A 26,582-nucleotide genomic window follows, 5' to 3' on the forward strand; every position below is an offset into this window, starting at 1 on the left:
CTGAGTTAGAAACAAACAGGTTATATGTATACCTAAAGAGACAAATGTATAGATTCAGTTCCTAACTTGGGATAGTCCAAATGTTATGCAAGGGATTGACCTTTTCATTCAAATTTATTTTTATTTAAAATAATCCAACAAGTCACAATTAACAATATTTATCTTTTCTCCTGTAAATTCATAATGCATGCACAATTGTTCCTAGTTCAGGTGTAGGTCTAGTGTATCTCCCACTTAAGACTGTTAGATCTAGATGAACGGCCTCATAAAAGTCAGAAGCCGCAACCTGAGAAGTATGTTTCCTGTGTTCTTCCACCCCTCCACCCCCTCCACCCCCCCACCCCAACCCCGCTTTCTGATGGCACTCGACGGTCGTTCTGTGAAGCTGGCATTTTCATTCTGTTGCACCTAAATACATTTTTAAGGAAAGAAGCAGTGAAGGATGGAAGGAGTTACCATCACAGTGTCCATACTAATTCCTAGAATCCTTTCAAGATTTAGGGTCAGTAACAATTCAGTAAAGAAGCGGCCCATTAGGTAAATTTGGCTCTGAAAATGCTAATTGAAAGTCCTCCTCTGCAATTCAGTTCTGTTCCCTCTTCCTTTCTTTAGTCAGCAGGGTCCCATGGTGACTGGTTCTGAACGCAGTCATCCCCTTCAGCAGTTGCCTAGCACCATGGCAACCAGGACGTCAGCAAAGCAGGAAAGACCCTGCACAAAACAGCTCCTACCAGACTCGCTCTCTGCCTCTTAACTCAGCCCTGCCTGAGGCCTAGGGACAGGGCTAAGGACATCTGAACATACACAGTCAAGAAACCTACATATTTCTGTGCTTGTGCCTGTGAGCATAGATATATGGGCATATGATAAACTGTATAAGGAGAATTTCCTCTCCACCCCCAAAACATGGAGCATATTTAAAGAGTGTGGATGGGTGGTGGGATGGGGGTGGGAAGGTAGACATTTGAGGATATGTAAAAATTATATTTGTGTTTATAAAAGTAAGTTGACAGTAGGGGAAGTTGGAGTCCTACTTATATATGGCCAGGTGTATATTTAGGCACAAAACCTCAGGGAAATATTTTTAAAATAGTTGTATTTACCCGAGGGTGAAGTAGACGAATGAGCACTGCTGAGGGGGTATAATGCTGTCCGTGGTGCTGAACACTTGATTTTTGTCAGATGTGCCAAGGGGGCTCTGGAGCGAGCTTAGGGAACACCTTTCCAACTTAGGGTATGGATGACAAGAAAGAAAGGGAGGGCCTGGGGAGAAGGCATCCTTTCCTTCCCGTCCAGGCAATTCTGCGTGTCCAGGGTAAAATGTTCAAATGAGAAATAAAAAAGAAAGTGGCGAAGACTAGAGGTTTGGATGGTTGAATCTTCCCCTTTTCATATGGAGATTTTTGGTCAGAGCCAATCAGGTCGGAGATTTCTGCCTCTGTGCTCCTGAAAGGAAAAGTGAGGGGGAAGGGAGAGAAGCTGGCCACATTCTCCTCGTGAGCCACATGATCCATTTCCCATGTGACACATTCCAGAGCCCAGGAAAGGAGAAGGGAGGGGCGCCGGGAGAGTGGGGCTGGGGGCGGGAAGATGGTTTAACAGTCACCCCTGCACAGCGTCATCTTGTCTTCCCACCAGGAAGCAGGCTGTGAGCCAAGGGGAAGGCAGAGGACAGATATGACTGTGTTCCCAAGCTTCTGTGGTGGTTTATGGCATCCTCCAAACTCCTCTGCAAGGGCTGATCCTGACCACGAAGACCCAAGGAGACCGTCTCTGAAATCAAGTCCAGATGAAGGTATGTGCTAGAGACCCCGCGGTTTCGTGGCTGAAATTTGGCTCAGAGGATATGATACCTTCTGTTTGCCAGGCCATTTGGAGATTTTGTCTTCGCTTACATGCTGGTTAGGGGCTTTTGATTTGTCACAGATCCAGAAAAGATGCCTAGGTAGTTCTATAAAATGCATAATTCACCACAGTAACTGCCTGTTGAAGAAAAATGAGATGGACATTATATACAGTGATAATGAATAAAACAAAGCACTCATTGCTGAAACAGATTTTTTTTTTCCTTTGAATCCTGGAAAGAGGGAGAAAATAATATTACTGACACCAGCCAGATTTCATATGTCACTACAATCAAATCCTGTTTCATCCTTTTTCAGCTGCTTATTCTGTGTCCATGTTCCCAAAGGTTATTGGCTGTGGCTGAGGGAGTCTGAGTGGGCTAGCATGCTGTTTCTTTGTGCTGTGTGATCATCTTCCTTCTGATGTCCCTGATACTAGGAGTGCTTGTGATTGTTTTCAGCTCTCTGTTAGGGATGGTAGGCTGTCCACCAAATCTCCTATCTTTCAGAATAGCTACCAAGAAGGCTCCCAGGAAGTTCTCAAAGGAATCTTCCAGAGTTATAGGCTAAAAGAATCTGCCATGCACTCAAATCTTGATCCCTTTGGTTATTTCTACTCAGCACAAAGAGAGGAACTAGCAAATTTACATTTTATTTTGTCTTTATTTAACAAATACTTATAAAGTTCTTGCTATGTGTAAGGCATCATTCTAAGCACACTCGGTTATTTAATCTGTATAATAACCTTCTGTGGGAGTTATTATTAGTACCCACATTTTGAGATGAAGAAACTAAGGCACAGAGAAGTTAAGGAACTTTCCCAAGGTCACACAGCAATCAAATAGGAGAAACAGGGTTTGGACTGAAAACACTTGACATCAGAGTCCATGCTCTTAACCACTGAACTGTGTTGCTTCCCTGCTTCCATTATTTCAGATGATGTCAACAGTTGATTTGGTTATAAATTTTGTTCAGCTGACACTACTAGAACATGGAATCGTTTTCCCTGGCTAAAACAGATCCCCAGTGAAGTCTGTATTTAATTTTGAATTATCCCACTAGTCACATTCTGTACCCCCAAATAACTCAGTAAGTAATTGCCTGTTCTTCTCTTCCCCTTGTGCTGTATAGATATCTGGTAGTAAAACACTGTGTTGCTATGGTGACCAAATGATGTCTAAAGGAAAAAAAGAAATCTAAAATTACTTCATGGTTGATTTTTTTTTTTAATCAACCCAGAAACATTCTTCCATCCTCAGGACCTAGTAACAAGACCAGCCTAACCATATTATCTTTAACAGTACTTACCTGGTTTTCAGAATAAAATAAATAGATTAAAAACTTCTAAAATTATAAACACAAACTATGCTTTATCAAACTGACTAGATTTATTGCTTTAAAATAACATTATCATACTTTAAAACAGGGAATAGACCTCTCTTTTGCAAATTATCTCAGGTTTTATGGGAAAAAGGGATTTTTTAACTTCTGAAAATATTTGAAATATAAGGTTTACTTCCTCTTGGTCTGTGTTGTTTCCCTTCTGGCCCCTGACAAGAAAAGATGACATCTCATTCTTACATGCTGTGGGAAAACTTAGAGAAATTACTGGGTGGGTCAAAGATAACAGGGAGAAAGAAAAAGGGGGTAAGAAATCAAAATTTGTGAAATTCCTCATGGTATAAGGTGTTTCCCTTGAGGCTTTCACTGAAAAACACTTTGAGAGGAGGGTATCTCCCTAACACCTTGAACTTTATTGAACTTTAGTTCTTAGATTAAGCCTTTGATCCTTGCTGAAATCTACATTTCCCTGGAACAAGTACACTTAACACTATTGTAGTCATCTGAAGTCAGCTTCTGGACAGAAGGGACCCACTTCTTCCATCTCTGGATTTCTAGCACTTAGCCCCTGGCCTGTTTATGATATCATCTTGTGAATGAGAATGGGAAGACTGAAGACTCTGACAGCATTCTGGGGGCCCATATCTATTTTGTTTTGCATGCTTTTATGGGGAACAATATTGAGGAGGTTAAAGTGTAGTAGGAGAGAACTTGGCAACAGTCAAAGTTATGTCTGAAATTTACATATGCTAGTCAGACCAACCCAGGAGCAGACTAGAGTTCAAGAAAGATCCATAATTTTTTTTCCTGGGGATTACCAACCCCCCTGACATTTTTATTTAACATTTAGAATGAAGTTCTCCTGATATTTGTATCTACATCTACATGGAGGCACCCTGAACAGTCTCATTTTCCTCTGATGTTTTTTGGCCTGGCATCATCTCCCAGTGTTGAGATAGTTCACCTTGGGCCGAGAGAGAATGTCTTGAGAAGGTCAGTTCCTGCCCCAGGCTGTCCTATCCTAACCAACCATCCCTCACACTCCCTGGGACATTGCACCAAGATCCTATCCCACTGGCCTACAGGACTCCTCCCTGGAGAACCATGGGATCTTCAGAGTCAGAATTGATTGAGCCAGACTGCCGTTTCCATACCGTGGTGATTAGGACCTGAGTACAAGAGATTGTCTTGGGGCATCTTTAAAGTTTGCTTGGGATTTGAATTTAAGTTATCAGGTTAATAACTAGGCTTAAAATAGTCACCCCTCCTAATAGCAAACACAAATATAACCCATTCTGTTCTTTTCCCTGGCTTCCCTGGTGGCTCAGTGGCAAAGAATCCACCTGCCAATGCAGAAGCTGTAAGTTCAATCCCTGGGTTGGGAAGATCCCCTGGAGAAGGAAATGCAACCCATGCCAGTATTCTTGCCTGGGAAATCCCATGGACAGAGGAGCCTGGCAGGCTACAGTCCATGGGGTTGCAAAAGAGTCAGACATGACTTAAGACTAAACAGCAATTCTTTTTCCATCTGATTAAGGGTCATTAAGAACATTAAGAGTAGGGTTTGTGGATAAGGTGTGGTTCAGACGGTAAAGTGTCTGCCTACAATGCAGGAGACCCGGGTTCAATCCCTGGTTCGGGAAGATCCTCTGGAGAAGGAAATGGCAACCCACTCCAGTACTCTTGCCTGGACAATCCCATGGACAGAGTAGCCTAGTAGGCTACAGTCCATGGGGTCACAAAGAGGCGGACACGACTGAGCGACTTCACTTTCTTTTTTTCTTTCACCGTGTGTCCTTTAATCCTGTCTACGCATCCTCCCAGCCTTCAGTGTGACCTGGAGTGAATGAGTTGTGGAAAAGAAGCAGCCCTGCTGGAAACACTGTACAGCTGGGCCGGGGCTGCTTGCCAACTGCACGCTTGCTGGCCTCCTCAGATGAGCAGGGCTGTGCACACAAGAGGGTTGGGTCTAGAAGCCTCTTTGGGTTTCCACTCATCACTCTCAAATCTAAAAGGGGACAGTCCTCTCAACCAGCTGAACAGGAGAAGACAGAGGGAAAGTGGAGAGGCTCCCCTGGAGGAGAGACCTTGCTAAGAACACTTTCAGCTTGGAGGCTGGGGATGAAAGAAGAAATACGAAGAGGAACAGCGAGGGTGCGTGGAGCTTGTGAAAGTGATACCTGGGTCCTGCCTTTCACTCACAGTCACTTCTGGCTGCTAGTCTGCCCTGCCCACCAGATTATCAGATCCTTTCCTAGGATGTGTATATGGGGAGGTAGAAGGAATAGAGACAAGGATCAGAGTGTGGGTGCAATTTCTTCTCTGAGTCCAGACAAACAGTGGGTTGAGATGAGAGGACAGTTTAAAAACCAAAAGGGCAATCACCATCATGAATATATTTCCCTGTTTGTAGCCTCATTTTTCCTGGGCCAAACTTGGAAAGTGCTCATTTCTTGGAGCCTGTCATTCAGCATATTTCCAAGGCACTGAATGACTGTCATGTTTAATCTTGATGGACGCTCTCTGATAGGCGTTACTAGACCCAATTTCTGATCAGGAAACTGGAGCTCAGGGTAACTAATCTGCCCAAAGCCACCCACAGCAAATAAAACCAGCATCTGAATCCAGGTCTTTCTGGTTCCAGTATGTCCAAAAGGAAGATTCTTCCCTCTATATTCTTTTAAAAATATTTTTGGATGTTAGAGTAATAACAAATACAATTATAGAAAATTTGGAAAATATAAAGACAAAAGAATAATGAAAATAAAAATCATTTGTGGTCTGGCCACCTAGAAGCAACTTATTTTAAAATTTTGGTGTTTTTCTTCTCAGTCTTTTTCAATGCATATAGTGATAACAAAAGTAAACTTCGGTTAAGCTCTGGCTTTGTTCAGGACATTGCTCTTAGCTCCTTTTTGTGTCATTTTTTTCTCACAACAAATCAATATGGTGGAGACTGTTATTATTCTAATTTTACAGGTAAAGACAATAAGCACATAGATGTTCAATAACTTACACAAGTAACAGGAGATTTGAAACCCAGGCAGGTTGGCTTGAGAGCAAGCTTTTTCAGCCTCAGCACTATTGGCATCTTGGTTCAGACAGTTCTGTGTTGGGAATGGAGCACTTGTCCTCTTTATTGTAGTATGTTTAGCAGCATCCCTGGCCTCTACCTATGAGATATCAACACTTTCCTCCCTGAGTTGTGAAAATCAAGAGTGTCCCAGTATTGCCAAATGTCCCCTGGGAGGCAAAATGACCTCTGGACCACTAGTCTAAGAGCCTGTGCTTTGAACCATGCATGGTGGTTGAGATAACATAGCCTCTTCATATTTTAAGTGTGTTTAGAGTATTTTCTTCTACATGTCAAAAAAGAAATACACCTTTGAATTCAGATACAGGCTATGAAACCTGCCTGGGATGTCAGTGGCTTTAAAGAGCATAGGTAGGAAATTAGTTGCTTCCAGAAAAATGCTCATTAGTGGACTTTTGTCACAGGTTTATCTTATCCCACCATTGCCCAGTGTGGAGAATGTGTTTCTCTCTTATTACTTTTTCCCTGGTTCTGTAAACCTTTTGCCTTCAGGAATTGGGATTTCACACATACACTTATGGTATAGCAGGACAGTGCTTTTCAACCAAAGTGTCAAAATATGTCCCAAACAAAGGGTGTCTGTTGCAAATAATTTCTAGCTAAATAAAATACCAAAGTTTGCTAGTTATTCATTTTTTAAAAAACTTATGATAATAAATTTAAGGATGTCTAAAATTCTTTTCTACATGACTACATGACTTCTTGGGTTGAAGACTGTAGTCTGAGTGCCAAGTGTTGCACATAATTCTGGATGTGTCTGTAGGAGGATATCACATGTATGGACTCAATGTCACACCTGCCTCTGAAGAGGAAGTTGAAAATTGCTGGTGTTGGTGATTTCGGTCAGTCATTGCTTATATGCAGAGAGGATTAAAATAAGCACTGAGAAGTGATAGCAGTAACATTTTAGCTGACAAAATGTCTAAAAATATATGGCACTAAGATATGTTATTAACCATGTGAAACATGTGCAAATACGTGTTCAACCATATTTTTAAATCACATCTGACCACATATGTAGTTGCATAATTTGTCCATGAAAAAAAATACATGTGCTGCACATTCAAATCTAGTTTCTCCATGAGCTTGAAGGTAGCTTTCTTGGAAAACCATGATTGAGGACAGTGATGCAGATCAAAATTTACCCAGAGTGTTGATGTGAACTTGATGTGAGACAGCATGTAAATGCTTTGGAAAAAGAGAAGCTTTTGGTAACTCGCTATTCAGTGCTTATACTCAGTTCTTAATGAATCCTTCACCTTCTTTTCAAAAGGCTGTAGATCACATCTACTGTTCAGCTCTTTGTTTTTAAGTGTAATGAATCTGGTCTTTGCCTCCCCATATCTCTCCTATTTCAGTCTCATGACTAAAGATGTTGATACTGAAATCAGAGAATGGAAATGAAATTGAACATTTCCCTCCCAAACTTGAATTCAATGAGCACACAACAGCTGTTCAAAAAATGTTTGTTGTAATAAACTGAGTTTACTGAGGTGCAGACTCCGTGGCCAAATTATTTTCTTCAAAACTTGAAAGATCCCATTCTAGGAACAGAGGTGTGAAAAGTTGGTAGAGGACAGTCAGGTTTCTAGCAAGTATTTCTCCTCCCCAAGAAGTCTGGCGTTACCTGGGATGGGAAGCAAATGCAGGTGGCAGGTTTTCCTAAACCAGACCACTTCTTGTGAGGAGTCTTCATTAGGAGATTGTTGGCACATCCAGGGTAACTCCTGAGGGGGGCTTGGCTGGCCCCTCAGTACAATTCATCTCTCCTTTGAAGACGAGACTAGTGACCTTGGGCTGGACCCCAGCATCCCTTAGCAGCTTCCCTCTCCTCCCATCAAAGTGCACTTTGAGGAGGCGCTCTCCACCAGCTGAGAGTGGTGGCTTATAAGCTAAATGAGTGTGTGTTGCTCATTATGATGTCTGCCCATCAGTGTTAGTTCCTACAGCGAACATGACCTTTAAAAAAAAAAAAAAGAAATCATCTGGACCAACTCATTTTTGTTGCAGACGTGGAAACAGATTCAGGGAGATTAATTTACTTGAGGTCCTTACACTGATATAAAAATAAGACCTGGGTCTCTTGATTTGCTGTTCAGTGCTTATAATCAGAATTATAACTTTTTTTCAGCCTACAATCTGACATTAAAGGTGAAGTAGAAAGTACTACATTCTTTAAGGTTTGGGGGTTTCTGATATCCTAGATCCTGGTAGGGAAGTGGAAGGTGATAGAATGGCTGGTATGAGTTTCAGTGTTCATACTCGGTTTTATAACAAATCTATATTGAATGTTTCTGTTGCTGCCATCACAAACGAACACAAACTTGGCCAACACAATCGCAGCCATTGATTAGGTCACAGTTCTGCAGATTAGAAGTCTGGGTGGGCTTGACTGGTTTCTCCGCTTAGAGTCTCACAAGGCTTCAAGGTGTTGACAGGACAGCACTCTTTGTAGAGGCTCCAGGGCTGATTCCCCTTCCAAGCTCCTATCTGTGGTTGGTAGAATCCTGTGCCTCGTCCTTGTAGGACTAAGGGCACGTTTCCTTGATGACTGTCAGTTGGGGGCCACCCGTAGCTCCCCAAGGCCTCCCCCTGGTTCTTGCATGTGGGTCCCTCCACCTCAGCCAGAACAGCGTATCAGTTCCTTCTCACTCTTGGAATCTGTCTCTAGCTTCTGTTGTAGCTCTCTGCCATCAGCCGAGAAAGTTCTGTCTCTGAAAGGGTTCATTAGTTTGGGCCCCCCTGGCTAATTCAAGATCATCTTTCCATTTTTAGTTGCATAACCATAATTGTATATGTAGAGTTCCTTTTGCTATTTAGTGTAACATATTCACAGGGATGGAGGTATGGACGTCTTGGGCGGGGGTGTGGTATTCTGCCTATTATTCATGTCGGCTGAGTGTGTGCTAAGTCGCGTCAGTTGTGTCCAACTCTGTGTGACCCTGTGGACTGTACATGTTATTTCCTTTAAATAATGGCAAGGCTCCATCCTACCAGGACAATGGGAAAGTTGGTGACAAACATTCTGAGGATTCTCATCCTCTTTCTAGGACTCGGGCTCTTAGACACTACAAAAAGAAAAGGTGGCCCCTCTAGTCTTGCATCCCCTCTGATTATAGCAGAGATGTAATTATGGCCTGAACTGCTGTGTGTGCTTGAAGGCTGGTGAAGCTGCTGCATCAGTATAACCCACCCCACCCCTGACCTGGAGCAGTGGCCTCTTTTCCAGCTGGGGAACTCCATTCCTTGGACCCACCTCTCTACCTGCAAACCTCCATCACCACCTGTCCCTTACCTGGAGCACAGTGAGGAAGTGAGGCAAGGGTCCCAGGCCTGCCTTTTCTTTTTAATTGCCTTATTTACATGCCATAAAGTTCACCTGTTTTAAGGGTACAATTCAGTGATTTTTGTTAACATTTACAGAGTTGTACAACCATCACATAATCCAATTTCACAACCTTTTCATCATCCTCAAAAGATCCCTTGTGCTCATCCAGGACTCCCCTTTGCAGGACTCCAGGGGGCACAGCCACACTCTTGGTTCAGAGGTCCTAGTATCTCCCTCCTCCCCTGTACAGAAATACAGAAATTCCACGCCACCCCCCTCCCCCGCCCCCGCTGCCACCAACCAGCATCCAGAAAACAAAAGCCAAGGAAGCAGTCTTGTCTCAGGCCTGGTGAGGCAACTCTCCTCTAAGACAAGACAGTGCGTAGGCCTGGGTTCATTCTCAGCAGAGGACAGGAAAGAAGTCCCAGCAAGGAGCACAGTGCACACACATCAGTACCTCAGTGACTTACCCTGTCACTTTACCAGGCAGAGGGGTCTTCAGGTTGCACTTACCAACGGGCAGCCACTGACCTCATGGAGCAGTGACCTTCAGAGGGGTGTCAGACCTCTCTCCTCCATGATTCCTTACCTCTCTTTGGTCACAGAGCACCTGATGGGCACATAATGGGGAGTGGGGAGGGAGAATGTGGAGCCCCTTTGTGGCACCAGAGTGAAAGGAAGTGCCTGGAAATACTCTGCCCCTCCAGGCTCCGCTTACTCCTTTCTGTCTTCCCTGCCCCCATGTGATGGGGCAAAGAATTCTGAGTCACCTTAACAACAACAGCCTGTCACAAGAGCAGTCCTAAGGCCAGGCCCCAAGGAGCCTGAAACATTGTTCGGGATCTGGAAGGAAGCTGGGGATCCAGTGGTGACCGGATTTCCTTGGCCTGTGTTCTGTCTGCAGCAGGAGTCCTGGCGAGTCTACTGTAGAGGACCCTGGCCTCTGTCCCTGCTTCTCCTGTCTCCATAGCTTCCTCCAGTCTTGAAGCCCAAGAAAGGGGCCTCCTGCCAAGCTCTTACAATAGCTCTTTTCTTTCATACAACTTATAACAACTCACTGTCTTTTTGGGGGGTTGTGCTGGGTTTTCGTTGCTGTCTTTCTCTAGGCTTCGAGGGTGGGGGCTTCTCTCTGGTTGGGGTTCGCGGGCTTCTCATTGCAGTGGTTTCTCTGGTTGGGGCACGCGGGCTTCTCATTGCAGTGGTTTCTCTGGTTGGGGCACGCGGGCTTCTCTTGCAGTGGTTTCTCTGGTTGGGGAGAGCGGGCGGCAATACATGTAGCGCGTGGGCTCAGCAGTTACGGTGCACGAGCTGAGCTGCCTCGCGGCACATGGGATCTTCCCGCGCATGCGTGCTAAATTGTTTTAGTCATGTCTGACTCTGCAATCCTGTGGACTATAATCTGCCAGGCTCCTCTGTCCATGGGATTCTTCAGGTAAGAATACTGGAGTGGGTTGCTGTGCCCTCCTCCAGGGGATCTCCCCGACCCAGGGATCGAACCTGAGTCTCTTATGTCTCCTGCACTGGCAGATGGATTCTTAACCACTGGACCACCAGGGAAGCCCACAACTTACTGTCTTTATTTGTGCTTATTTCTTACTCTTCTCTCCACCCCTCCACAACTAATTAGACTATGACCTTCATGAGGGTAGGGACACAGTTTTGCTTGCCACTGTATATCCAGTTCTTAGCACAGTACGTTCTGGCACATTGTATGATCTTACAATATGTTTATGGAATGATGAATGAATTAATAAAGATGGGCAAAGAATCTGAAGAGACGTTTCTCCAAACTTATATGTCCAGGTGCTACCTGGGTAGCTCTGCTTGAATATCCAATAGGAATTTAATTCAGCCAAAATAGAATTGCTGATTTCCAGTTCCTCAGACTTTTTCTTTCTGCATCTCAGATCCTCAAATTTAGGAATCATCTCCATCCCCTACCCTGTCACACATCAGCAAATCTCGGTGGCTCTTTATCCAATATATTTTCAATATCCATCTACTTTTTCCACTTACACTGCTACCGCCCTGGTCATCATGTACCTGGGTAATTGTAAGAGCCTCTTAACTGTTCTCTCCTCGTCTACTCTCAGCCACCCACATAGCAACTAAAGTTGTATTTTTAAAACACAAATCAGGTAATACTCATATTCGTCCATTGCTTAAAGCCCGCAATGAATTTCACTGTAATAAGAATAACACCTGTGCCCGACAGTGCTATATGTGACCTGATCCCTGCCTACATTTCCGATTATGTCAGGTACCATTTTCTCTCTTGAGCTGTGTGAAGCACATAGCTCAGTTGGTAAATCATCTGCCTGCAACGCAGGAGACCTGGGTTTGATTCCTGAGTCAGGAAGATCCCCTGGAGAAGGAAATGGCAACCCACCCCAGTATTCTTGTCTGGAGAATCCCAAGGACAGAGGAGCCTGACAGGCTACAGTCCTTGGGATTGTAAGAGTGGGACAGAACTTAGCAAGTAAACCACCACCACCACCATTTTCTTCCACATTCATAGACTCCAGCCACATAACAAGCTTGTTCCTGCCCCAGGACCTTTGGACTCATTGTTCCTTCTGCCTAGAATGCATTCTGATTTCCACATGGCTGACTTCCTGTAAATGGGGTTTTAGCTCTAGTATCATTTCAGAGAATCCTTCTCTGATGACTATCTGAAATAAGACCCTGCATTTAGAGGCAAAAAATAGAAAACTAGAATTGCTTGGACTGCAAGGAGATCCAACCAGTCCATCCTAAAGGAGATCAGTCCTGAGTGTTCATTGGAAGGACTGATGTTGAAGCTGAAAGTCCAATATTTTGGCCACCTGATGTGAAGAGCTGACTCATTTAAAAAGATCCTGATGTTGGGAAAGATTAAAGGCAGGAGAAGAAGGGGACAACAGAGGATGAGATGGTTAGGTGGCATCACCAACTCAATGGACATGAGTTTGGGTAAACTCCAGGAGTTGGTGATGGACAGGGAGGCCTGGCATGCTGCGGTTCATGGGGTCGCAAAGAGTCAGACACGACTGAGTGACTGAACTGAACTGAACAGAAAACTCAAAAGGGCTTAAGACGTCAAGGACTACTTAATAAGTAGTCTGGAGGCAGGTGTTCTGGCAGCTCCACAGTGTCAGAGCACTGGGTGGTGTCTTTGAGAATCTTAGGACTTCCCTTGACCCCATAAGATACCACCAATTGCACTGATATCATTATGTGGCAGTTTACAAAGGCAGGGAGGGATAGTCAGGCTCATAAGAAAGAACACTCCCGGCATGCCCTTTTCCTTTTATTAAGAAAGATTTTTTCACGGGCCTCCCAGCACCCTACAAGGAGGCTTACTTTTGTCTCAGTGACCAGAGAAGATGATGTTGATATGACCACCGCTAGCTGCAAGGGTTGGTGGGAGGTGATTATTTTTCCTTGTCAGCCTCTGGAGACAGGAAGGCAGGAGAGGTGTTGGGAATGACCACTGGGTAACCAGCCAACCACCCACTTGCCATCCCTTTCCTGCCCAATCTGGACCTTCATTCTGCTTTATTTTTCTCCATGGCACTAAGCATTTATTAATTGTGTACTTTTTCTTATTTAGCTATGTAATATTGTTTCTCCCACTAGAGGAGAGCTCTAGTTTACTTCTGTATCTCCAGCAATTAGCCCAATCCTGGCTCCTCATAGATGATAAAAATTACTGGATAAACGTGTGATTGAGGGCTGCTGTGTATATTACTGTCATAACAAAGTGGTCATTTCATAGGGTGAAGTTTATTGCCCTTGGTTTCTTTCGCATTTTATCTGACTACAGACTTTGTGAGAACAGTAGAGAGACAGGAAGTGTTATTCAAGCTTCCACATAGATCCCTACTAAGTGGCATTTGGGATGGGAAATACTGGATCGCGTCCTTTATACATTCCCCCAAAGAGGAGCTGGTATGACCTAACATTTCCTCCTGCATCTAGGTCTACAGGGAGTTTGGGGAGGATTGCCACTTGTGATCAACATAAACTTCCATGTGGGTGAAGCCTGGGCTCCTTTCTGTTGGACTTCTTTGGGTTAAGTATCTCTCCAGTGCCACCCATACCTACACAAAACTGTCAAGTCGGTGAAGTTTATCTTCTTCAGCTTCAATCTTTCACCCTCCACCCATCCCTTCCCACAATATAACACCCCATCTTCATTCTCTCTAGATCCTGACTGTTCCTTATGGTGTTTGCTTTTGGCATCTCTTCTGTTTTCATTTTCACTAAGATCATAGTTCTCCAAGATAGAAGGGGTCTCAGATATCACCACTGTTCTACTGATAATGTGTTTTAAAATTTACTCTTTAAGAAGCATTTACATTTTAAATGGAACTTTGGTGCTCACTTCAGCAGCATGTATACTAAAATGGGACTTTGACCCTAAAAGAATGATGCTCTAATGGTGAGAGAAGCAGAGGGGATGGAAGCCCTCCTGATTCCTGGAAGTCACACCAAGGATGCTGATTCTGTTTATTTCTAATATTTTCAGATTTATGTGAAAAACAAAAAAGGGTAAAGGTGATAAAAGAAGAATTGTGGTGGTAGTGGTTTAGTTGCTAAGCCATATCCGACTCTTGCAACTGCATGAACTATAGCCCACCAGGCTCCTCTGTCCATGGGATTTTCCAGGCAAGAATACTGGAGTGGGTTGCCATTTCCTTCTCCAAAAGAAGAATATAGTTCCTTAAATCTAGATATCTAGAATTTCTCACCAGCAATGTCATTATTTTGGGATATTTTGTGATGTCGTGTGTGTGCTTAGTCGCTCAGTCGTGTCCGACTCTTTGCAACCCTATGGACTGTAGCCCACCAGATTCCTCTGTCCCTGGGATTCTCCAGGCAAGAATACTGGAGTGGGTTGCCATGCCCTCCTCCATGGGATCTTGCCAACCCAGGAATCAAACCCAGGTCTCCTGCATTTGTGATGTTAGAAGAGGCTTTTTTTGAAAACCCTTCCCTGTTCAAAAAAAATCATGTTCTCCTTGAAAGCAGAACCAGTATTCAAACAAAGAGAAAATGTGCCACATCTGATCTCAGGAAACTATTTGATCTCAGTTGGGAGACGTATTGAAAGGCACAGACCTGGAAATATTATGGAGAAATACTTATATATATATTATATAACCAGAGGAAAGAGAGAAGGGCACTAGGGAAAATTTCAAGCTTATAAATCACAATGCCAGGAGTCTCAGATGGTGAAGAAAAAACTTAATTTTCACTGGAATTATGAGGTTCTTTTGCAATTATTCAGAATTACCTAAAGGAAATAATTTAAGCAGGATAGAGTCTCTTTGCTTTTGAGAAAGACACAGTCAATCCAGTTATATTATCAATACATATTTTGGTTTAGGGTATAGGAAAAAGTTTCATCTGACAAGAAGAAAGTGAAGTCGCTCAGTCGTGTCCAACTTTTTGTGGCCCTGTGAATTGTAGCCTACCAGGCTCTTTCTGTCCATGGGATTCTCCAGGCAAAAATACTGGAGTGGGTTGCCATTTCCTTCTCCAGGGGATCTTCCCGATCCAGGGACTGAACCCAGGTCTCCCACATTGCAGGCAGATGCTTTACCCTCTGAGCCACCAGGGAAGCCTTCGTCTGGCAAATATGTCACACACACACACACAAAAGTCCCCAACTTGAAGAAACTTGGAGAAAGGTTATGTTTATTTGGACCTCAGTGACTTCCCCCTTAAAAGCGGTGTTGTCAATGATGAGGTATTTAGGCCCTTGACAAAAGCCATTCATCCTTAACAATGCTAAATTATGTGACCAATGTTAGTAATATGAGTCTAAGTTGTGATGTATGCTGTGGTTAATAAAATTTGCTTGTCATATGGCTTAGAAGACTTTTATGGACTAACAGTAGTGCTAATATTTTCAGCACTTCCTATGTGTCAGACACCAAGCTAGGTGTGTTTTAGAACTATAGTAGGATAGCAGTTACTGAGGGTCTCGTACCAGACAGATTGACTTGTGATAACTCATTTAACTCCTGAGCATATATTATCTCATGTAATCCTCATAATTATCAAATGAAATAGGGACTAATTATTCTCATTTTCTGGACTTCCCAGGTGGCGCAGTGGTAAAGAATCCACTGGCCAATGCAGGAAATGCAAGAGATGCAGGTTCAATCCCTGGGTTGGGAAGATCCCCTGGAGTAGGAAATGGCAACCCACTCCAGTATTATTGCCTGGAAAATTCTGTTGACAGAGAAAACTGGTGGGTTACAGCCCATGGGATCACAAAAACACAACTGAACAGATTTTCATTTTACAGATGAGAACACTGGAATCAAGAGGGTTGGATAACTTGTTTTGGGTCACACAACTAGATAGTGAGTGACAGAGATAGTACTCCTACTTCAGTCTGCTTCAAAGCCTGTGCACAGAACCACTTTGCAATAATCCTATATTGTGAGCTGAAAAATAAGTGTCTCTCAGCAGAAGATTATGTTCTAGGTGTGCAGGTTTGTCAGATTTAGGTAATGAAAATATAGGATGGGACATAGTTATGTTAAAAAGTTATCTGTTATTAATCTGAAATTCATGCTTAACTGGGCTTCCTGTGTTTCACCTGGCAACCCTGTCTGTGTGGCACATTATGAGAACATGTCTTCTCTTTCTGGTTTTCCTGTTCCCCCACCACAGTCTTGCTGGTGGCTGCCTGGGCCTTATGTGGTTCTATGAAGTGCTTAGCTCAGTGTCCACACCAGAGCCATAGCTCAGAGCCAGGAAGCGAGATAGGAGCTAAGGAAGGTTCCAAAGAACCCGTGTGACCTCCCTAGCTATTCGTAAATTCAGGGATGTGTGTAAGTTCAGGACTTTTGGATAGGTTGGTCTGTGAACTGCCCTACTGGAACTGGGGGGCTGGTAACTACTGGCTATTTGTGGTGGTTGTCAGTCTCATGGTGCGACTGTTCCTACCTTGGCTGATTCATGATGCCAACATGATGTCATTGAGCTTGGAATTGGGAAGGAATGTGCTCTGAGGAGCCCCATGCAAGCTAGTCCCAGCCCACCTCTGTTCCAATCTTATATGTAGGCAAATCAAGCCTACAAAACATTGAAAGGTTTAAGGAAAATATCTACCACCATCATATTTCTTAAATTACAACAATTAAAATTTAAAAGAGAATTTCCTACTTGGGGTGATACTGAATTGTTCAGACTTTTTCTACACTTCGATTCAAACTGAGTTCTGCTTTCATTCTACCTTTGAAAGGCAGCAGTCAGTCATCTGATAATGAATTTTCAACACTTTCACATTCTTTATTATGAAGAAAGGCTGTGTTTCCAGACCAGCATGACTACTGCACTTTTGATGCTAAGCCTCCCTGCAGTATATAGTGGGAGTGATTTTTTCCCCCCAAATGTTCACTGTCACATATTTCTGAGCTAGCATATTGAACAGATGTATCTGTGGGTTGCAAGAGTCTGTGGGGGAATTTTATATTCGTGTTTGATTGAGAAGTCTGTGTACAGCCAGTTTGACCCTCCAAATTTAGATCCAGCCCATTGTGGCTCCCCTGGGATGTCAAGTGCCATGGTGGTTAAAAGCATGGGCTTTGGAGCAAGGCAGTCTTGGGTGATCACTTTCCAATTGTATGACCTTGGGGAAGAACTTCAGTTTCTCATTTGAAAAATAGGGCTAATAACATTACCTCTTTCTCTGGAAGGGCTCTGTATATGAAGTACCTGACAGATAATAAGCACACACACAAAAAAAGTACTAACTCTTGGTGGTATTGATGCTACTATAACTCCTGTCTTCATTGCAGTTAATCTCACTGCTCATTAGCCACACATATTAGGCTGTGTGTCTGCCTAGGTGCAGCAGACACTTCTCATTCTACAGAAAATGTTTCCATTCATTTTTTTCCCAACCAAATCATATATAAATTTAACATAAAATTCTAATTTGCCATAGTCTTCCTGTATTATGGGAATATCTCTGAGTCTGTATATAATTTCAGGAGGGAAAAATAAAGCAGTTGTTAGGGTTTTCTGAGTCTGGAAGAAACCTACCCAGCATTGATACACTTATCTGGGAATAGCCTCTGGCAAACTGTGAAGTTTATCGTCTGTGCCCCTCTGATTCTTTTTTGTAGTCCTCTGATTAGTATCTAATCATTCATATACCCATCAAAATACAGTTTTCCAAAGGTTAGTCATGGTTCTTATTCATCATGATTCTCATTCAAGCATAGAAATGAACATAATGTAAAAAATCATTAACTTATTACTGAAGGAACCAATGAGATAATAAGGTTGCTTCTAAGAGCATTTGAATAAATGGATATTTCTGGGGATTTGGGGGGGTGCTATTTGTTTGTTTCTCTAAATAATGTCAGCATAAAATTGCTAGGAGGCACAAAACTGGTTATTGTCCTACAGGGCAATAAATCTATAACCTTTGGGGTTATTTTTTCTGCTAAACAAATTTGCATGTTTACATGTAATGTCTGGGTGCTAGTCATATTGTAGATAGCAAAATCAAGAACAGATACATTCTTCCAGAGAATTAAATAATCCTTGGGGAAGCCCATGTAACAGTGTCCTAGCATGATATTAAAAAATTATGCTATGCTCTCTGTGCCTTATTTTCAAATAATGGATAATTTTTCTTAACATATCTACCCATTTATTGAGTAAACCTTTATTAATATCTATGTGCTACAGGGATATAGAAGTAAAGACACAATCCCTGTCCTTACGGAATTCATAACCCAACGGGGGGAGACAGTACTCAAAATAAAAATTACAATATGAAGTGACAGACATATCATTTTATATATAGACACAAGGTCCCATCATTACAGAGGTTGTTCACTCCCTAGCTCTATACCATGTCAGCTCATCCACCATTTTCCCCAGCTGTATATTTTTTTTTTTTCCCACCTGTATATTAAGACACATCTCTTTGAGCCCAACAGATGAATAATTCCTGTCTTAGATAATACACAGATAAAGATATATATTAATAGGGGCCCTCAATCTCAACTGAATCGGGTGTGTCATGTGGTAGTCTCAGGGCTGGCTGGGAAGAGACAGGATGAGCTGGAAAGAGGTGAAGAAGGCTTTTCTTGCTGCTAAAACTACTGAATATGGATGACCCAGACACAGCTACTAATTATGTAGCCCCCGTATTTCAGAAATACTCCCTTAAAGATATATTTATTTCCAAATTAATGGAGCAGGGGAGAGCTTTCTTTAACATTTACTTTAGCGTTCTAGAATTTGGTTATAATATGGCAGACCATGTTTTCTGCGAGTGGGTACAGGAGGCTGTCTGAGGTCGCCTAAACTGCCTTTGCTCGCCCTTAAACGAGAGCTGACCTGGGTGACTTGTTTCACCTTTCCTGCTCTCTTCAGGAGCCATGTTGCGCTGTCACCATGGCCACCAGCGTTCCAGCTCAGGGAGAACACACAGGGGTTCTGTATCTCTGCTTGTAATTCTCCTAGCAGAGCCACCTAGAGTAGGAGGCCTGTATTTCAGCTGTCTGTCTTTATGGAGTCAATTCATTCAATAGCTAATAAGCGATTATTAATGTAAAGAACTTCAGTGGAAGCTGTGGAGCATGAACAAAGAATAACGCCCTTTTCCCAGGACCCCATAGTTAATGGGAGAAGACAGAAATGTGGAAGCAATTCTAAAGCAGTGATTGTTAATCCGGGTTTCACATTGGGATCACCTGGGGAACTCTTGAAACCTCGTGATGCCCAGGCTGCACCCCAGAGCAGTTAAATCCGAATCCCTAGGGAAGGACCCTGGCATCAGCATTTTGTAAAGCTCCCTGGGAACATCCAGCTTGGCTCTAAAGCAAAACAAACCAGGAAAAGGAGTAACAAAATGCCCTATGAAATCCACAGCCATTCTGCATATGTTAATATTCTCATCCACTGGGTGACTACATTTCAGCTCATGAATGTGGAAAATGTAACCTCTCATTGTAACCACAGGAAAAATGTAGGTCAGTTTGATTGTAGGGCATTTAGAGACTGTATGGTCTGGGCAGTATGGTCTGCAGAAAACTATACCTCTAAGAGTCTCTTGGAGTGCAAGGAGATCCAACCAGTCCATTCTAAAGGAGATCAGTCCTGGGTGTTCATTGGAAGGACTGATGGTGAAGCTGAAACTCCAGTACTTTGGCCACCTGATGCGAAGAGCTGACTCATTGGAAAAGACCCTGATGCTGGGAAAGATTGAGGGCAGGAGGATAAGGGGACGACAGAGGATGAGATGGTTGGATGGTATCACCAACTCAATGGACATGAGTTTGGGGAAGCTCCGGGAGTTAGTGATGGATAGGGATGCCTGGTGTGCTGCAGTTAATGGGGTCGCAAAGAGTTGGACATGACTGACCGACTGAACGCAACTGAACTGAAGGGGAAAAGGCCCCTAAAGGTCAACCCGAGAAGGATGACCCCCAAGTTATTCCACATGCTCTCTCTCCCTTGGAATGTTTGGGACGTTTTTGTTGTTGTTCTTTTTTAAACCCTTGTCTTCCTGAAGAAGAGACCTTTATCCTCCAGGTCCCCGGCTCACACCTTGGTCTCCTTTGTGAAGTCTTTCCTTTTCTTCCCTTTTCCAAGCAAAGTTGGGTCCCTGTTTTTCTCTGGCACTTAGCTCCTTATCTGTCAATTATAATTATTATAAAATTAGTTATAATATGGCAGACAGCTTATTTATACATTTACCCTTTTACTGGCCTTACTTTTCATTGGTTTTCCTAGCACCTAGCATAGTTTCTTGGTATACTGAATGAGTAAACAGAGATGCAGCACTTTAGGTCCAGTCAGAAAAGTCATGCCATCAATCAGGTGAGACCTAGACTCAACAACTCCTCAGGCTGTCTTGTCCCATTTCTTTTTCTTATTTGGCCACACCCCACAGCATGTGGGATGTTAGTTCCCTGATGGGGGATCAAATATGCCTCCCCTGCAGTGGAAGTGTGGAGTCTTAACCCCTGGATCACAAGGGAAGCCCTCTTGTCCCGTTTCCAGGAGGGTATGTGTGTGGGTGGGGGTAGGTGGGGGTCGGACACACTCGTTACAAAGCTGCAGGAAGAAGGGACAGAAGAAGGCCCCCATAGCACATCAGTGGTGGTGGTGGTGGTGGTGATTTTGAGTTTCATCTGCAGAGTTTTGCTATGAGAGGAAGGAAGAAGCAGAAGGAAGTTCAGAGGCTTCAAAGTGTGTGTGGAGCTACAGAAAATGCCTGTGCCACCAGCTCCTGTTTTATTTAGGCCACAGGCATTCCCCCACAAATTTAGAACAGCTCTTTCTCTCTGGGAATGTTGCTTGTCTCTTGTATTTTTAAGCTTTCAGTTCTGTTCAATCGCTCAGTTGTGTCCAACTCTCTGCAACCCCATGGACTGCAGCACGCCAGGCTTCCCTGTCCATCACCAACTCCCAGAGTTTACTCAAACTCATGCCCATCGAGTTGGTGATGCCATCCAACCATCTCATCCTCTGTCATCCCCTTCTCCTCCTGCCTTCAATCTTTCCCAGCATCAGGGTCTTTTCCAGAGAGTCAGTTCTTCCTATCAGGTGGCCAAAGTATTGGAGTTTCAGCTTCAGCATCAGTCCTTTTAAACTTTAAATCTTTAAAAAAAAAATTTAGGTATTTTTTTCTTTTTTCAATGTTGTAGGTTTTACACACATAAAGGTGGAAGGATGATTTTGATTTTGTAAGGATGACACACATGCATTACAGATTTTCAAGGACAGTGCTAATTTTAGATCTTATGTCCTGTTTTCAGACTGTGTCCTAATTTTTTATATGGGAAGTATGGTTGCTAGTCTTACAACTTACTATCAACCAGCCAGGCATGCTTAAAGGTCTTTTAGTTATTAAAATGGCTAATTACCTTATGGTTCCCTTTAAGAAATTTAGTAGGGCTGCTTCATGGACAAAAAAGCCTTGAAGGGAACATGAACCTGGCCATTTGTACATCACCCTGAGCACCAGACTTTTGTTGAATGGGGTTTCTTGGTGAGGGCAATATATATTACTGCAAATATCCTTCAAGGAAAAGTGGGTCATTAGGAACTGCCCTTTGACCCCACAGAAACATTTCTTTGTGAGGTATAGTGACAGCCGCCCCCAAGAAGGGCAAGAGGCAGAGCCTGTTGCTGGGGCGCCCTCCCCTGTGTCCTGGCCCTGGTTATTATGGATTCAGTTGCTGTCCTTTCTCTTTCTGCTTACTAGATTCAGACCAAATTAAACCTTAAAGATCTGACTGCAGCCAAAGTCACCTCAATTTTAATTGAATGGCTCACAATGTTACAGTGTTTTTCCCTGTTAAAAAGTGTAACTTTATTCCCCTAACTGAATAGTAGTAAGAAAAAGTTAAAATAAAGTCTGGGTAAAGTTAGAGTTGATTGCTTATAATCATCTGGATGCCATAAGGTTTCTTGCAACCTGGTTTTACATTCATTAGGAGACATCTTGTACATCCCCAGTCAGTGTCATTTTATGAAACAGTAACAACAGTAGCATCAAATATGTCATCGATAGGTGGCACATCATCTTTTGGGGAAAAATAGGCTGTGTTTTTGTGTCATTAAATGAGGAGCTACTTCTGGCTCATGTGAAAGTGTTACATTTGCTCCCACGATGCTTCTGTAATGGGAATTCTGCAGTAAGTGAGGACAAGGTCCTTCCCAGTAGCCAGCCAGTCTGCATTCAGATTCCTGTTAGCTATTTCCATAGCTGACGTCTGTGTTTCCATCTGCCCAAATTTTCCTCCCTTGCAGCCTCACTTCTTTAGTGTTAGGACATTCAGGAACTTCTCATATGCTTCCCAGAACTCCAACAGTTCTTCATTTGGGGGTAAACCCTAAAAGTGAGCCAGATCTGAGATCTCTACCCCTCTGCGATCCCCAGCACATGAAGGGAACAGGGTCAGTGAGGACTGGGGCTTGCTGTGCGTTCCACCACATTTGACGAAGATCAGGAGAGTGGGGAGGCCAGGAAGGCCCTGAGCTGGGCTCAGCTGATACAGCCCTAAAATGAAAGAGAAACAGGGCCAGAGCTTTTTCTGGATAGTAGTCATGTTTTCCTACCAACGCACAATCCTCCTTGACAAATGACAATTGACCTAAGCATCCTAAATCATTGTTAGCCTTAGGAATCAATCCTTGTAACACCATTTTAACAGGAGACCTCATTCTTCTTTTCTTATCCAGAACTAAGAGGGGAAAAATGAATATGGTTTTTGCTCACAGAATGGATAAGAGCAAGCCACCTTTGGTTGTTCCTACACTGCTGGTGCCTCTTCACAACCACAGCTGCGCAGAGACGGCCGCCCCTCTGCCGAGCCAAGACCTGACGGAGCTCTCCCCAGAGCACAGCTGGAGGAGCAACAGAACAGATCCACAGTATGGACCGAACCCTGGGGAAGTGGCCACAGCCAGCATCTTCTTTGGGGCCCTGTGGTTGTTTTCTGTCTTTGGCAATTCCCTGGTGTGTCTGGTCATCCACCGCAGCAGGAGGACTCAGTCCACCACCAATTACTTTGTGGTCTCCCTGGCATGCGCTGACCTTCTGGTCAGTGTGGCCAGCACGCCTTTTGTCCTGCTGCAGTTCTCCACCGGCCGCTGGACCCTGGGCAGCGCCGTGTGCAGGGCCGTGCGCTACTTTCAGTATCTCACCCCGGGTGTCCAGATCTACGTGCTCCTGTCCATCTGCATAGACCGGTTCTACACCATCGTCTACCCGCTGAGCTTCAAGGTGTCCAGAGAGAAAGCCAAGAAGATGATCGCCGCATCCTGGATCTTCGAGGCGACCTTTGTGACCCCTGTGTTGTTCTTCTACGGCTCCAGCTGGGACAACCACTGCAGCTATTTCCTTCCCTCCTCTTGGGAAGGAACAGCCTATACTGTCATCCATTTCTTGGTGAACTTTGTGATCCCTTGCATCCTCATAATCTTATTTTACCAGAAGGTCATAAAATACATTTGGAGAATCGGCACTGATGGCCGGACAGTGAGGCGGACCATGAACATTGTCCCAAGGACAAAAGTGAAAACAATCAAGATGTTCCTCATTTTAAATTTGCTATTTTTGCTCTCCTGGCTGCCTTTTCATGTCGTTCAGCTGTGGCACCCCCATGAACGAGACTATAAGAAAAGTTCCCTTGTGTTCACTGCTATCACGTGGATATCCTTTAGTTCCTCAGCCTCTAAACCTACTCTGTATTCCATTTATAATGCCAATTTTAGGAGAGGCATGAAAGAGACTTTCTGCATGTCCTCGATGAAGTGTTACCGAAGCAATGCCTATACTATCACAACCAGTTCAAGGATGGCCAAAAAAAACTATGTCGGCATCTCAGAAATCCCTCCATCGGCCAAAAGTATAACCAAAGACTCAATCTATGATTCGTTTGACAGGGAAGCCAAGGAAAAAAAGCTTGCTTGGCCTATTAATTCAAATCCGCCAAATACTTTTGTCTGATTTCTCAGAATTCTTTCAATTATTATTATGCATCAGAGGTTAAAAGTTTAACTATAAAAACAAGCTATTTATGTATTTTTTCAATCAATTTTCTGACGGAAATGTTTTATTATGTAGAATGCACTCACTATTGATTTTAGTTTTTGTTTTTTTTAATTTAGCTACTTTTTGTTTTACAGGTATCTTTTCACCTTGAGCTTATTTATGGTCAACAGTCCCTTTACTATTTTAGTTATGTGCATTAAAAAAAAAAAAGAATGCTTTCTGACTTTTTATTTACTATTAGGTCCAAAAAGCATACACAGTCTTTGATTGATGATTCAACCTGATTTTATTCTGTTTCCTTTTTCTCCTCCCTACTGAATTTTTATTAACTATAGGCTTCTGTTCCAAATCAAATCTCCTGTGTGACACATTTCAGAGACTTGTATTTCTTCTACTGAGCAACATTTAGGAAGTGTTAATATTTTATATGTTTTTACATTACCTTCTATCCAGATCTGTTACAGAGAGCACTCCATATGTTAGAATATACTAGAACTTGCCCGGGTAGCCTTCTGTGATTGAATTTTAATGAAGATGCTTAGGGAAAGAAAGCTTGGCCTAATTTCTGTCTCTCTGTCTCTCATTCTCTCTTAAAACCAGCTGATGATGCCTTGCAGCGTTTGAAGTTGCCATGCCGTTTTTCTCACATCCAGGTCCATCTAGGCTGTGTCTAGGATGCTTACCTCCCTTCTGAGTCAAATTCAAGCAATGTGCAGGGAACCTGGCTGGGCAAGCCCAGAAAATGCCAATGGGAGTCACGCAGATGCCTTTTCTCTGTGCTCTGGCACTCAGGCAGACACCTTCCGCTGCCTGGCGCTGCCCCCAGACTCTGGGAGAGCAAGGGCAAGGAGCAGGTTCTTCTTTCTCCTGAGCATGTAGACATGAGGCCATTTCTCCAGCCAGTGCTTCCTGCCCCTCATCTCTCTCTCAGGACCCATGATCATACCCTCGCCAAGCTCACACTCCTCTTTGGCCAAGGTAACTCAAGATTTTCTTCTGGTTGCCGGGTCTCCATTATTTCAAACCCAGGAGGAGCACATTTAAAAAATGCTTTGTTTAAACAATAACAGGTTTACAGACAAGATTGGTGTGCATTTTCACACCCTAGTGAACAAGAATTGCAAATAATAATATCAGTAGTTCAGCAACTTTACCTGCATTGTCTCATGTCATCCTCTTAAAAAAGCATGTGATGTTCTTATGACCATCTCTGTTTTATAGGTGAGGAAATCGGACCTCAGCGTTATGGGACTTGCTTAAGTCAGAGTGTGGCTGAACTCGTTTTCACACTCAATCCCCTAGCTGCAGGTCTGTGGCCCTTTCCTTGACATGACAGGTGTCTCTCGAGGGAACACTTGAGCAGTCAAGCAGATTCAGACCTCTGTGGGCCTAACAGCTGCTGCCTGGGTGAGAATTGGTCTAGGAGAGCGTGATGTTCTTAACAGGAGAGCCGAGAAATTTGGTGAGCTGGCCCCCACCTTTTTCTTGGCTGTGGCTGGGTTCCTGGGCTCCTGGTGCTGAACATCTGAGATTGGAAACAAACTGGTATTTCCTGTCTCGCAGACACAGGGAAACAAGACACAATTGGGCTTGGTTTTGGGGGGCAAAAAATGAGAAAAATAAAATATTCTATCCACAAAACATTATAGAGCTGATGTGCTCAGGTGGAGGTCCTGCCTTCAATCAACCAGGTCAAAAGATAAAAAGAATACCTTGTATTTTTTCTTCCTTTTCTTTCTTCTCCACATATGATATTCAAAAATGACAAAGTGAGTCAGAACTTGATGTCAGTTGACCCTTGACTTTTTAGATTCATAGTTGTTAAAAAATAGAAGAGACCCTGCAGTACTTTTATTTATTTTTAAAAGTTAAATTCTAAAAAAAATAAAATTTGATTTACTTTAATTTTATTTATGTATATATTTTTGGTCTCGGTTAAACTGAAAATGACTAGATGATTACTAAACTCTGTTCTGTCTTTAATGTTCTGTGAGTTACCCCAGTGGGTGGAAATTCAGTGAGAGGATCTAATGCAAAGTCTTATTGAGATTAGTTTTTTAGAAAAAAAAAAATCCCCCCAAATAATAACAAATTGAGTTAATCAAATCACAAAAGCAAGAGCTCTAAAGTCTCAAGACCTATGATAATTCAGCTATATTTTCTCAGCATGTTGTTAATTCACTGTACTTTTTTAGTTTAGTTTAATATTTAGGATTCCTGTTGTCTCACTTGATCCTGAATTTGGGGGAAATTGGATGTAATGTACAGATTAATAAAGATTTTCATAAATCCCAGCAACACAAGGGCTTACCAGGTGGCACTACTGGTAAAGAACTCACCTGCCAGTGCAGACTTAAGAGATGAGGTTCGATCCCTGGGTTGGGAAGTTTCCCCTGGAGGAGGGCGTGGCATCCCACTCCAGTATTCTTGCCTGGAGAATCCTATGGA

The 26,582-nt window shown here is 43.2% G+C and overlaps 1 protein-coding gene across 4 annotated transcripts in view; it reads left to right on the top strand.

Annotated features, from left to right (window-relative positions):
- The window catches only part of GPR19 (G protein-coupled receptor 19), a 37,276-nt gene extending 12,506 nt beyond the window's left edge, over positions 1 to 24,770 (top strand). For all 4 annotated transcript variants that reach the window (XM_065941149.1, XM_065941158.1, XM_065941143.1 and 1 more), the window contains exons 3-4: positions 1,639 to 1,795; positions 22,820 to 24,770. In XM_065941149.1, coding sequence (XP_065797221.1) covers positions 22,836 to 24,089 — 1,254 coding nt within the window. In that variant the 5' untranslated portion in view covers positions 1,639 to 1,795; positions 22,820 to 22,835 and the 3' untranslated portion in view covers positions 24,090 to 24,770. The remainder of the gene's footprint in view (positions 1 to 1,638; positions 1,796 to 22,819) is intronic.
- The last annotated feature ends 1,812 nt before the right edge of the window (positions 24,771 to 26,582 follow it).

The sequence above is a fragment of the Muntiacus reevesi genome, chromosome 1, assembly GCF_963930625.1.
Source record: "Muntiacus reevesi chromosome 1, mMunRee1.1, whole genome shotgun sequence".
Lineage (NCBI taxonomy): Eukaryota > Metazoa > Chordata > Mammalia > Artiodactyla > Cervidae > Muntiacus > Muntiacus reevesi.